The sequence below is a fragment of the Glycine max genome, chromosome 10, assembly GCF_000004515.6.
Source record: "Glycine max cultivar Williams 82 chromosome 10, Glycine_max_v4.0, whole genome shotgun sequence".
In the NCBI taxonomy this organism is placed as follows: Eukaryota; Viridiplantae; Streptophyta; class Magnoliopsida; order Fabales; family Fabaceae; genus Glycine; species Glycine max.
The window spans coordinates 40,357,028-40,369,946 of NC_038246.2; the positions used below are offsets into that span (position 1 = coordinate 40,357,028).

General features: G+C 30.8%; 1 protein-coding gene across 2 annotated transcripts; it reads right to left on the reverse strand.

Annotated features, from left to right (window-relative positions):
• Positions 1 to 1,024: 1,024 nt before the first annotated feature.
• Positions 1,025 to 7,524, reverse strand: LOC102664931 (uncharacterized). 2 transcript variants are annotated; one of them, XM_014763229.3, is made up of 8 exons: positions 7,190 to 7,524; positions 6,437 to 7,075; positions 6,207 to 6,293; positions 5,811 to 6,068; positions 4,626 to 4,796; positions 4,194 to 4,247; positions 1,921 to 2,067; positions 1,025 to 1,676 (listed from the first exon to the last, which is right to left on the reverse strand). In XM_014763229.3, the coding sequence occupies exons 2-8, from the start codon at positions 6,659 to 6,661 to the stop codon at positions 1,299 to 1,301; spliced, it is 1,320 nt and encodes a 439-aa protein (XP_014618715.1). In that variant the 5' UTR covers positions 6,662 to 7,075; positions 7,190 to 7,524; the 3' UTR covers positions 1,025 to 1,298. The 2 variants fall into 2 exon arrangements, with proteins under 2 accessions (XP_014618715.1, XP_040861704.1); XM_041005770.1 differs by having other exon boundaries at positions 6,437 to 7,524.
• Between the last annotated feature and the right edge of the window lie 5,395 nt (positions 7,525 to 12,919).

Genomic DNA, 12,919 nt, shown 5'->3' on the forward strand with positions numbered 1-12,919 from the left:
TTTGAGTCTACAGTTGTTACTCCATAAGATACACTTATCCTCAAGGCCTCAACTAATATGTATTTAAACTAATAATTAATAAGAATATAATTAAATAAATTTTTATTTTCATGTATTCCAAGGAATATGTTAGTGAAGTAAAAGATTAGATTAATTTAAAATGTTATAAAAAAAATTTAATTTAATAATAAATTTTGCATAACACATATATATATATATATATATATATATATATATACATACACGTAGAGTGATGTTCAAGAGAATGCTGTGTTAAATTAATATAAGAAATGATGAAAATTCAACAAACTTGTTAATGGGTATTTTCTTCTCCATTGATATTGAAAACAGGACTACTCCCTACGATAAGGGACTGGTCCATTCCGCGAGCTCTCAATCTCACTGACGGTAGTCGATCAGCAAATTGCTTTATGCATTTCCTGAATTGTTAATGGAAAATGCTGGAAGCAATTTCAAAAGTGCAGGAAAAAAGAAAAAAACACGTGAATGTATAGACGTGTTTTAATAACCTATTAATTTCTCAATATATTCTTTTTAACAATCTTTTTAATACTTGAAAAAATTGTATAAGTTTCACTAATTAATAAATGATATTCATTAAATAAAGACAAATTTCATCCATACTTTGTTGCTACCGTTTCACATGTTACCAGTAGGTGTGCCATGATCTACAAATAATGTTAATCACACACTCTATTCGTGACTCACATGTAAATTTTACCCAGAAGAAGATTCAAAAGAAGCATTCTTCGTCCAATACAATATTCCTTAAATAATTAAATTTAAGTGAACAAAAAAATTATTGGGTTTTTTTTTCTAAAAATTTTGGTGTATAATACAATTTTTTTTGCACAAAAAATTATTGGGGTTTTTTCTAAATTTTTTGGTATATAATACTAATGCATCTGAACTAAAAAGTTTGTATATTATCACTCTCTCTTAAGAAAAAAATTATGAGAATAAAAAGAAATAGATATGCGTAAAATTTCAGACATCATATTTAGCCGGTCAAAACTAGCCATTTCCAATCGTGTTTTTTTGCATTCATATATATGCAAATTCCTTATTTATTGTTGACTACAACTCAAAATTTCCTTTTCCGGCCCTTTCATCGATCGAAACAAACAAAACAGTGGAAGTGGTAGAAACAAGAATGGAAATATATAGCACAATATTAATTCTATAATTACGTACAATGAAAGAATGAAACATTTAGAGTAGAAGGATTGTTTGAAACTGAAGTACATTGATATATATACGTTGTATATAGTTTATAATCAGGGGCACTGAGGATTGTTCCCAGGCCCACCATAGTAGAAGTAAGTGCCCCATTCGTTGCTGTAGTAGCTCTTGATGTCGTAACAGTTAGTGTTTTCGGCCAAGGTTGAGATGCTCTGCACAGAACTCAAACTGTTATCCGTGTCTACGATCTGAAGGTTCCGGAAGTAGCTTGCTTTTCCGAAACCATCCTCGGCGAAGTGTCCAGAGCCCATTTGGGTAAAGGTGTGTTGGCCGTTGGTCCGGGAATTTACCACCTCTCCTCCCCACTCCACCATCGTGGCGTGGTCTGCTAAGTGTGTGAATAACTCTGCGGGCCAATACCCTACCAATGTGTTGTCGCCAAAACTCATCCACCAATTCCCCACTTTTGGATCCTAATTCATATTCACAACAACAAATTGTCAAAAAAAAATATTTTCATGCGAAGCATTTTTATATTGAAAGAAAAATAGGTTTACATACTGACGGATATATACTGTCAACTAATAAAAAAATATTCCTTTATATGACTCTGGCATGTACATGGTCATTAAATTCTTGTATTAAATCCTTTATTTGACTTTGAGATGTATGAAATGCACAGTCATGAATTTGTATGTGCGTGGAAGCAATACTGACCTTCCAAATGAGGATTGTGATGTCATATTGGTTGCCATCATAAGAAGAGACAGGAGAAATGGCAGCTCCAATGGCTATTCTGCTATTCGTTTGAATAAAGCCAGCACAAAGAAGGTTGTAACAACCGGTTGCCCGATACGAGTCACTCTGCATTGCCAAAAGAAAAACCTTCAGATATTTATAAAGGATTGCACTTCTGCAACTTAATTGCACTTCTGTTTCACTGTAGCCCTACTCAAAGTCCCAGACTAACTTTAATCACTGACTTTTGAGTTTTAAAAATTAAACTTAAATTATTTCGAAGAAGAGTTGAGATTATATTTCATGTCGTCTCACCTTGACTAAGTGTTTTATATGTTTTTTAACAATTATACAGTAATAATAAGATTTATTAACTTAATGGATATTTTTCTGTAAAACAAAAATTAACTTAATGGATATTATTTTACATAACATGATATTATATTAATACAAAAATTATTTATTTTGAAATATATACTATAAAACAAATTAAGCAAACCCAGTCTTATTTAATTTATAGATTAAATTTGGATTCAAATAAATGATTTTTGTCAAAATTTTAGATCAAATAAGAATAAGAATATATAAACACGTTCATGAATACCCCAAGCAGCTGTGTATTAATTGTAGCTACATAATTAGAACTGAATTTAAATGTTCTCTTCTTTACCACTAGTACGTTAAAAAAATGAACAGTAGCAGCATAATGGATTTGGCATCAATGGATAGTTGTACTGACTGATTTCACCCTCGAGCAAAGCTATCTGCTGGATTAGGAGACCATAAATTGGTTTATTATGTAAAAGATTGAAATTCTTCTACTACATTTTTCTCTATCAAGTTATAGTTTTTTTTTTCTTGGTAAATATATGGTTCTCCATATATCCATTTTTCTCCGATAAACCTCCTAACTTCCCAAAAAATAATTTTCATAATGTAGTGTATTAATTCACAGCACCTAAAACCATTTACTATTTTTAACTACATCTATGCTTTTTGTTTGTCAAAAATCAGTCCCAAGTTACAACCCAAATAATTCATGTCAACTGAAGGTTAAGTAGGTCATAATAAGTTCCTAAAGCCAATCTTTGACGTGTCTTGAATTGTTACCGGCCGGCTAGACTAATTAATGCACAAGTCATTATTTAATTACTAGTTTTACTATTTTGCTTTAGCTGATTTTCAGATGTAGCTAATATGAAAATTAACTAAAGAAAAATAGCAAAACTAGTAAAGTAATTCCTTTTGATATAGTAGGGAATAAAGTCTCCAGTGTTGAAAATTTGTTGGAATTGTGGAGTTAAATCCATTATTTGTGAAACAGATTGTCAATCTGTTGTAGATATTTTGATTGATGAGAGTACAGTATCAATTTTCATAGACACAGAGAGGTAATTAGAGATATACGTGGGCTCCTACTGGAAGGTCTCCATCAGCTGCATTTCCAGGGATGCCAATTCTGTTGCAGACATTTTAGCCAAATGGTGCTTCTGCAATCACGTTCTGGTTAGGGAGTGGCAGCAACCTCCGCCTGTAGTTTTGGAAGCTTGTCTTCGGGATTCTTTGTTTGTTCTTTAGTTTTGTTTCATCCTCTACCCAAAAAAAATGGATCTAGGATATTGTATTACTAATAAAGGAACAGGAGATGTATATTATATGTGCTGGGTAATGGTGAAAGTTAAGTTTTTTTGACATTGACATCTTTGAGGTCTTACTTTCTGATTTTATTCACACTTCTTGACTCTTAGCATTTTGCAATTTGGAATTTTTTCTTTTGTCTTTTAATATGGTGTTTTTTTTATAGAGATCGTTCTTTTAAATTTAGTATAATAGAATATATTGTGCCGCTGTTTAAATGTTTTTGTGGTGATTATTAACTGCTAGGAAATGTTGAGACTTTTCTGACAATAATACTAGCAATTGTTTAAAATATGTCAAAATCAGATTTTGACAACTATTTTAAAATATGTCAAAATCAGTTTTTAACTGTTAAAATTACATTTTACGACATTATAAATTGCAAGTTTTTTTTAGTGAGGATCTATAGTAATACTTTATGACTCATTAATTAAATTTGATTAAAAATATTGTCTTGCTCTCCCTAAAATAACCATGTTATGTTACTGAACATTATGAGAAGATTCAAGTTCAAAAAATGAAAATATTGCATTTCTTCTTGTTGATGCTTATGTTGTAAGAGAAACAAAAGAATATATATTTACGAGACGGAGGAAAAATAAAAAAGTACTAACCGTCCAATAAGTGAACAATCTGGGTCTGTTGTCACCATAGAGCTCCGGACTAACCTGACTAGTAGAATGATCAAAGCTTCAGAGACTATTTGATAAAATTAGTATTTATGTTCCTACACGCATGCACATTCGGTGCAATGTAATGTGCCGTGTATCACATGCATTCTAATTAATTTGTGACATGTTCGGTTACTTCAAGGAACCAACATGAAAATGAAGTTTAAATAATAATAATAAGTGTGGCTACGTGAATGGAGATTGAAACTCGCTGTCTTGCAATATCTAATTATGTTTTATGGGAACTCATCCCCTTTCTAAAGTTAACAATGAATTAAATATTTTTTTGTCAACTTGTATTATTATATATCATCATGACGATAGTATAATAGAGAAGGGATCAACTTGAAAGAGTGTTGAAATTGGAAGGAGTACCTGCCATCCAGCTTCGATGCTATTAAGATCAGTGCCATCGAAGGATCCTGAAAGGATCCAAAGTTGTGATAGACTAAACTCGTTGATTACTTGAATTGATGGATCCCATACGTTTATTGTTGCCTTTGCCCCGTACATCTCTTGCGATGACCCCGTATATGCGATCGCATGCTGCATACCGCAAATTTATAATTAATAGAGAAAATCAAAGTCTCCTTACATTAAAAACAACAATTACTAATTCTAATGACAAAACCTTTCTTTTTAAAATCCTAATTAAGGTTGAGAATTAATGAATTATTGTACGAGAAAGAGAACATAGGTTGAAGTACAAACGAAGCAATCTTGATAGGCTTTCAATCTTAAAATTAAGTAATATTTAAAAGGATTCGGTGTTGTACGTCAAACAGCAAGCAACATCTGCTAGATCTATTTCTGAAAGTTACATTTTCGTAGAGTAAAAAATTATATCATTTCGACCTTTGCACATATGGTTTATCATTATCTGTTAATCTTTTATTCCCAAAAATACCTTCATGGGGAAAATCATGTAAAAAATCGTATCCCTGATTAATATGGTATATTAGTACAGTACTTCACTGTAAGATTGTAGTAATAGGTAAGCTTTACAGATAAAAATTATATTATAAAACAAAGTACTACTGTATTTTGGATCATTCTCTTCATTGATAATAGAGAATAGATGATACAGACTTTAAGACAGACAGACATATATATATATATATATATATATATATATATATATATATATATATATATATATAAAGAATTCCAACACTAAGGGGTACAAACTACAAATTTTACATATATATGTAGTCGAATTTCCCATGAATAAAAAAAGATTTTATATAAACAATTGATGCAGCATTTATTTATATATTTGGAATTAAGCTTGAAAGCAATGGGTTGTGGTATGTATACGTAGTAGCAGCCATTAGTCAACCCATAGAGGCAGAATTTTTTTTTCTTCATAATTTCATCTGTAGCCAGAAATTGATTATTGACAACGTGCCTGCAGCTGTAGTTAATTTGTGTGTGTATACCTAGCCATTAGCATTATATTCATTGTCGCTTGAAAAATAAAACATTATATTCATTGGGAAGGTGCAATAGTGTATTTGAACTTTGAAGTATATCTATCCAATGTTATAGGTACGCACGCACCTCATGGCCATTGCCGCTGAGAATATCGGGTGCATCGTGGCGGCGAGAGAGGGAATCAACTCGTGACCGTTTCTTGCCAAAGTCATACAAAGACTTTGCTCTCATCACGTCATGCACTGTGCTCCGCCGTATGGGAACCGTTCCCTTAGGACACCGTGTCCCATTTAGGTGCCACATTTGCCATGCCACCTCACTAGTACTATTATCATTCTCTTCTTTCTTCACTTTCATCCCTTTTGGCATCTCCGTTGGCATTTTCTATTACATCCATCAAATAATACAAAACTTAAAGAAAAACCAAACAACATTTTTTTGGGCCATGAGTAAAGTGCAAGGAAAGCAAAGAGGTACGTTGTGAAAATAATTAGGTTGTTGTATGTACATGTATATATATACCTGGATCTTGTGATTCTTTAAAAGGGGGTGATCTAAAGCCAGTTGTTTTCTTTTGTGAATACAATCTATAAGATCTCCATCTGGACTCTGCAATACAAAAGAATACTTACTGTTACATATAATAAAGAAGGGCAAAAACCAACATTTATGTGGCCATTAAAATCTCAACCACTGATCAACGTACAATGAAAACTATAGTACATAAATAATATTAATAGTAATAATGTTACCTCTATGGTGAGCACATGAGGCTTATTGATCTTGTTCAAGTGCTTACTAATCCTTTCAAGTCTAAGGGTACTGGTTTGCCTATGCCTCGTGTAATTTAGCGTCGTGGATTCAACCACAGCCTTTTGTAGAAGTATGGCAACAAAGAAAGTGAGAAGGAGAAGATGATGGTCCTCACGAGGAGCTGAACAGGAGCACCTTCTCTTTCTCCCAATAATAATACCCATATCTCTTTCAGCGCCAAGAAAGAAAATGGGCAAAAACAAAAACGTAATAAGGCTAGGAAGCCATTACTAGCAAAGCAAATAGCACAAAGAAAATCTGACTTTCATGGTTATTTCCATGCCCAAACACTAAACCGAGAAAAGAAAGTTGGAAAGTGACTTGTTAAGAGAAAAAAGAAAGGAAGGAAGACTCTCCCTAGCTATCTCTCTCTATTTAATAGTATTAATGGTGAGAAGGGGAGTAGTTGAGATCAATTAAGCTGCTGCAGCTCAGAGACCCTTTTGAACCTTCAGCATCAAGATCATGATTGCCTGCTTTAGATTTATGTGCTGATGGTGCATGATGATGAAGCACCACACATGCAGTTTGGAGATTAATTTCTGGTGTTGTTTGTGAATTGTGATTGCACAAAAAACCTTGAACCAAAGGAGAGAGTTTGTGAGGTTAGAGAGGAATAGGGTGATTTGAATTCGCTAGATTGATTTCAAAGTTGAAAACTTAATGAAAGCATTATAAAAACTCAGACCTACCCAACTGAAACAATCCACCTTTTATTGCACTTCTTCAATGTGTATCTGCCACCATACACTTTGCCATTAATATTTCCCTTGAAGCACACCTTCCCTCCCTCGATAGCTATAGCTTGCTTTCCTTCACAGTCTCTCCATTCCTTTGCTTAACCTTTTTTTAAACTCTGACAAATTAAATAGCACTCAATTGGTGGAGAAATGTGTGCTTTTAACCTTTTGGTTTTTCCACGTGGGGGGCAGCCCTACTTTTCAATTTCATCGCCTAGATCGACGACGTAGGTGTATCCGAATTTATGTGAATGCATAATGTAGAGTCCAGTGCGTCTTAAATTAGTTTATTCTGAAAAAGTAAGTATTTAATTTATACGTTTCTTCAAAGAATTTTCTAAAAAAAAAATAATTGTTTTCAAATAATTAAGCATTAGTCCGCTAACACAAGAAATTATTACATGATAGAGACAACGTGATCAGGATTCATCTTCACATGATATATTAATATATTTTTTATATTTATCAAAATGAAAATTTTAATTATTATCTTTAGGGTATTAGGTTTTTTAACTGCATATTGTGACTTCTAATGCGCTCCTATTAATATCTTTTTATTTATTGATTTTTTAACTAATGTCTTAAAAATAATAATTATTAGGACCCTTATGAAAGATTTAATGGCGTATCTATAAAAAATTAATTAAAATTACACAATTTTGTACCATTGCATTAATGATTTCTCTACTCACATAGGTTATATTTTTTTTTATCAAGAACATAAGTTATTATTATTAACATATATTCAGTTTTTTTTTATCTCATTTTCACCTCATTTTTCTTCCCATCTTTCTCTTTTTTCATGTCACACCAAATATCATATATATTAATGTCTTCAACTCATAAAAAAAAACAATTTCTCTTTTTTTTTTCTTTTCCTCTATGAAAAGTATATATGTCGATTCAACATGCTAGATTTCTAATTCACACAAATTAAAAACATGTTAGAGGAACATCTAGCTTATATAGCATGATCATAAATTCTATGGCTGGTATTTTAATTTTTTTCCCCTCATGATAACCCTATACGAATATACCAATCAAATTAATTATTACTATATCTTATCAAATATACATTTGGCCAACTTGCCCTTTGTCTCCTTGAAGGGGAAAAAAGACAAAATATTCATTATTGAAAAAAACACTTCGTCACTTTAAAAACACACACACACATCGTCATGCTATTTAACTATGCAAATATGGAGCTTGCTATTGATAGGTTTGATTTCTTGGGATATTAAGGTCTCTGTTTCTCTGCAATTTGTCTGTGGATATTAAGGTTTCTGTTTGAATATGTGTTTCAAAACGAACAGTCAATCATGTGATACAATTTTAAAATAATTCAACTTTTGTATGAGAATTCTTTTTTTTTTTCTGAAAAATATTATTATAAAATAAATTTTGATTATTATATAAATATGGCAGCTAGCTAAGCAAAATGCATTTACTATACTTTTTAAAAGATTAAACCAATATACATAATAATGAATGAATTCATCACACTGCAAGGAAAAAATAAAATTGAGACAAAATTTTGTAGTAGAAAAATTTTCCATCTCAAAAAAGTAAATTTTTTGATAGATTTTGAGACATTGTTGTGGCATGTTGATATAGTCACACTAGTAATATATATACCTCTCAATATATTTTCTTTTTTATATGCTAAAGTACATTTGTGGCCCATGTCCTTAGTCGATATAATTCACGTGATATTTCATTATAGTTACAATATATATATATATATATATATATATATATATATATATATATATATATATGCAATAAAACATATATAATTATATGCAAAAGTATCACTTCATTATAGAATTTCACTTCGAGGACCAAGAGAAGGAAACCAATCAAATTAGCTTAGTTTTCCATTATATCCTATTTTATTTCTCGTATAAAATCAAACACATTTTGTTGTGGAATTTAAGTTCTTATTAATGTCTTCTTTTTATTCGTCTACTACTCAATGGATCAAGAACAATTATATTAATAATCACTAACTCTTAGCGTCTAAGTTAATCTCACCATATTTTAGTTCCATTTGTTAGTTGTAAAAATGAGATTGTATATTTAATTTTCCTAATGACTAACTTTATTTTCCTTTAGTTCCTAACTTATCCATCATGTAGCTTTCTTAGTTATATTATTCAATATTTTCTATTTCCTAATTACTACTTGTTCTCATTACTAAACTTGAAAAATTACTTATCACGTACGGTTTCAAAGAACAATAGGCCACTACCTCACTTAGTCATATTAACGTACAATTCCATAATACATAAGACTCCTCATAAAATCACTAACTCACCCAATTAAATTAATCAAACCTACTTAAGTTCCCTTTTCTCCCTATTAGGCCAAAACATACACAATCCAAGGTCATAGGTTTTTTCTTTATTTCAATCAATACCACGGTAACATCTATTCATACTTTAGCATTCAAAAGCAGTGATATATACATTGTATACACTAGCCAGAAATGGTTCCAAACAGGATGAACTCCTATTTGCGTTTTCATCATCGGTTGATCACATATTCATACACATATATAATTGACATATACATTGTATACACAAGCCAGAAATTGGTAGTTTACCTCATTTATTTAGCTAGCTTTTGTGTTTTTATCTTCTTCTTTTTGTGGAATTGTGTTTTATCTATTAGTTACCAAAAAAAAATAGTTCTATCCAATTCAAATAGAATTAAGTAAAAAAAATCAACAATCCAAAAAGGAATTTGGCTTAATTACGTTGAGAAATCATTAATAAGGAATCTTTCTGCCTACATGTACGTTGATGGGAGTTGAGAACGAAAAGATTTGCTTATTGCATATGTTGATGGGAGTATTTGGTACGAATTGAAGGAATATTGATTAAATTCCCCATGTTCATGCCAAATTTCCAAATTATTTTCCACCACTGTATATCAACCCTAATTTTGCTTTAAATTTTAAATTGATTCAATAAAAAACAAATGTAAGATAATTAAGCATAAATAAATTTTCAACGAACAATGAAATATGATTGGAATGATGCCTTAATTAATTTAAGGTAGAATATTAAGGATCACATGTACATGCATACATGCATGATGCATCTTATCTGTAATTTTTATATTACTTTTATTTCATTTTTATCCATCTTAATTTTATTTTGAATTAAGAGTCAATTTGATCTATGAAAAATATTGAAGTTCACATATATATAAATTCTTCGAAGTAATATCATATCCTCTTATTAAATCTTCTTACGTACGCATCTTCATTCAACTTTTAATAATAAATATTTAATAAAAAACAAATACATTTAATGTCTTAAAAATATAAAACATATTTATTAAATACCATAAAAGGATAGTACACTTCTAAAACGACGTTCACAACAATGTTAGAGGAAAATGCTTCTAAGATAATTGACGAACCATCCTCCTAAGTCTAAGCACATTCAACAATAACAACAACAGTTAAAAATCGTGTTCAAAAATATAAAAGAACAATCATAAAATCAGCTCTTTCTAGTAGTGGTAGAAAGGATGGTGCAGGAGAATATAGGCATACAGTACCTGGATAGTTATTTATTATTTATATTAGATTTGATAATTGCAGCAGGTCAACGTTGGGTGATCGAGGGCAATCTAGTCATTATGAATATGAAGTGAGCTCGGTGATTAATATAGGATTAATGCTGATGGGTAATGTGATCAAGTTCCTGTTTATCATTCTTGAAAACTGAGATAGATCAGCTAGCAGCGCCAAATTATTATTCCGCTTGACATATAAAATATTACTATCTACAGTATAACAGTTTTATTTGGCTTGAATAAGATTAATTACTTTGATCTGTAAAAGATATATATGTGATCATTACTAAAAAAACGGCACCTAATTATACGTGTGTGAGATGGTATTCAAATGCTTTCAAAAGGTTCTTTCTATTCTCCCTTCAGATAAGACGTGGCTACTGGCTTGAATGCTTGATCTCACACAACACACCAACCATCACTCATTTACTTTAACGGAGAAGGAAAGCAAATCAAGAAAACTTCAGCAGCCACCAACAATTGGCCTCATGGCTTCCACTGGTACCCATCGTTAAAGCTATTTAATTTGGGATAGTAATAATTTTATTCAGCTCGTACACATGCAATGCATATACTAGTACTTCATTATTTATTTCCTCGTCGCGTTTTTCTGTAATTAATTAAATAACCATGTTTTGTATAAATTAATGACAATTAACGTGAACTAAATTGTTGGTGGTGAGAACAACTCCAATCAGATTCAACAAGTTGCAGTGCAGATAGTAGTAAGAGAACCCAAGCAAACATGGTTGTCCCAATCATCTATCAAACTACGCCCCTATTATAATTTTCCTTCTATATTGCGAGATAGCATTTGTGCCCACTTGCACACATTTGTCTAATTCACTTATCGTGACATCTGAACAGTATTTATCATGACATATTGTATATATAAAATATTAAACTGTTGGTCTCAAAGACGGAACAAGTTGACAGCTATTAATAATTAACGCGAGACAAGTACGAGTAAAGGAAATAACAAGGGACCAATTTGCACGATAACTAAAATGATTTTTCAGTCGTCTGATCTCCAATAAATTTATAGATCGATCAATCATTTTCCCGAAGATAATAGTCCCACCACTGTACTCTTCTTTAATACTCAATATGATTTGAAAGTGAAAATTCATTTGAAGTAAATCATAATATAATCTGCTCAAAGTTGTCTATTTGTCAAAGATAAAGAAAAACCAACAGAAGTACATAACTATTTAATTGACTACTCTATCAAAAAATATAGCAAAAGCCTTAAAGTTACAAAAGTCACCTGGCAATTCGTTAGCCTTAGGTTTGCTACAAGCCCGAGAATTTCTGTGGGCTTTTTTTAGGTCCTTGAGGCCTGCATTGCCAATACTTCAAGACAGGTACTCTGTTTAGTTCGAGGTTGATAGTAAGAACTTCAAATCAGTGCCACATGGCTGTCGCAGGGAAGACACTTCGTGCCACTAATCCTTCGAGTCAGGAAAGATATGAATATTTAATAAAAGGATAAAATCAAATTTGATGGCTTATCTATAATTCTGTTTAACTACCAAAAAACAAATCTATATTTTTGTTTTAGTTGAGTTTTTTAAGTTTTGAAAAATATTTTTTTTTCAAAGTGTTTTATTAGATTAGGTTAATTATTTCGTTATTTATTATATTAATAAATCGTCAACTTAATAACACGCAGCAAAATACGAGAAATGTTACATCAGATTAATATTTATGACATCAATCAAAATTAACAATATTAATGTAAAACATTAAAGGAATGACCAATTTAATCTAATAAAAAAATATTTTAAAACTAAAGTAAAACTTTTTTTATTTAAAAAATCAAACTAAGATAAAAGTATAGATAAGAAAACAACATTCTATTTTAGCCTTAATAAAATATTAAATTAAACTTGTACTATATTATTTAAAAAAATTAAATTTAAAATACAAAGATAGTTTTAGTCACATAAGAAATAGGACGTATGACTCTGAGTGATACCTTGTACTTTTTATTTGTTATATAACTGAATGTCTCATCCTTAAAAGTTCCTATTAGGTATTTAGTGTAAAATTAATTGATATTAAATATTTCAATTTAATAACATTTTTACTCAA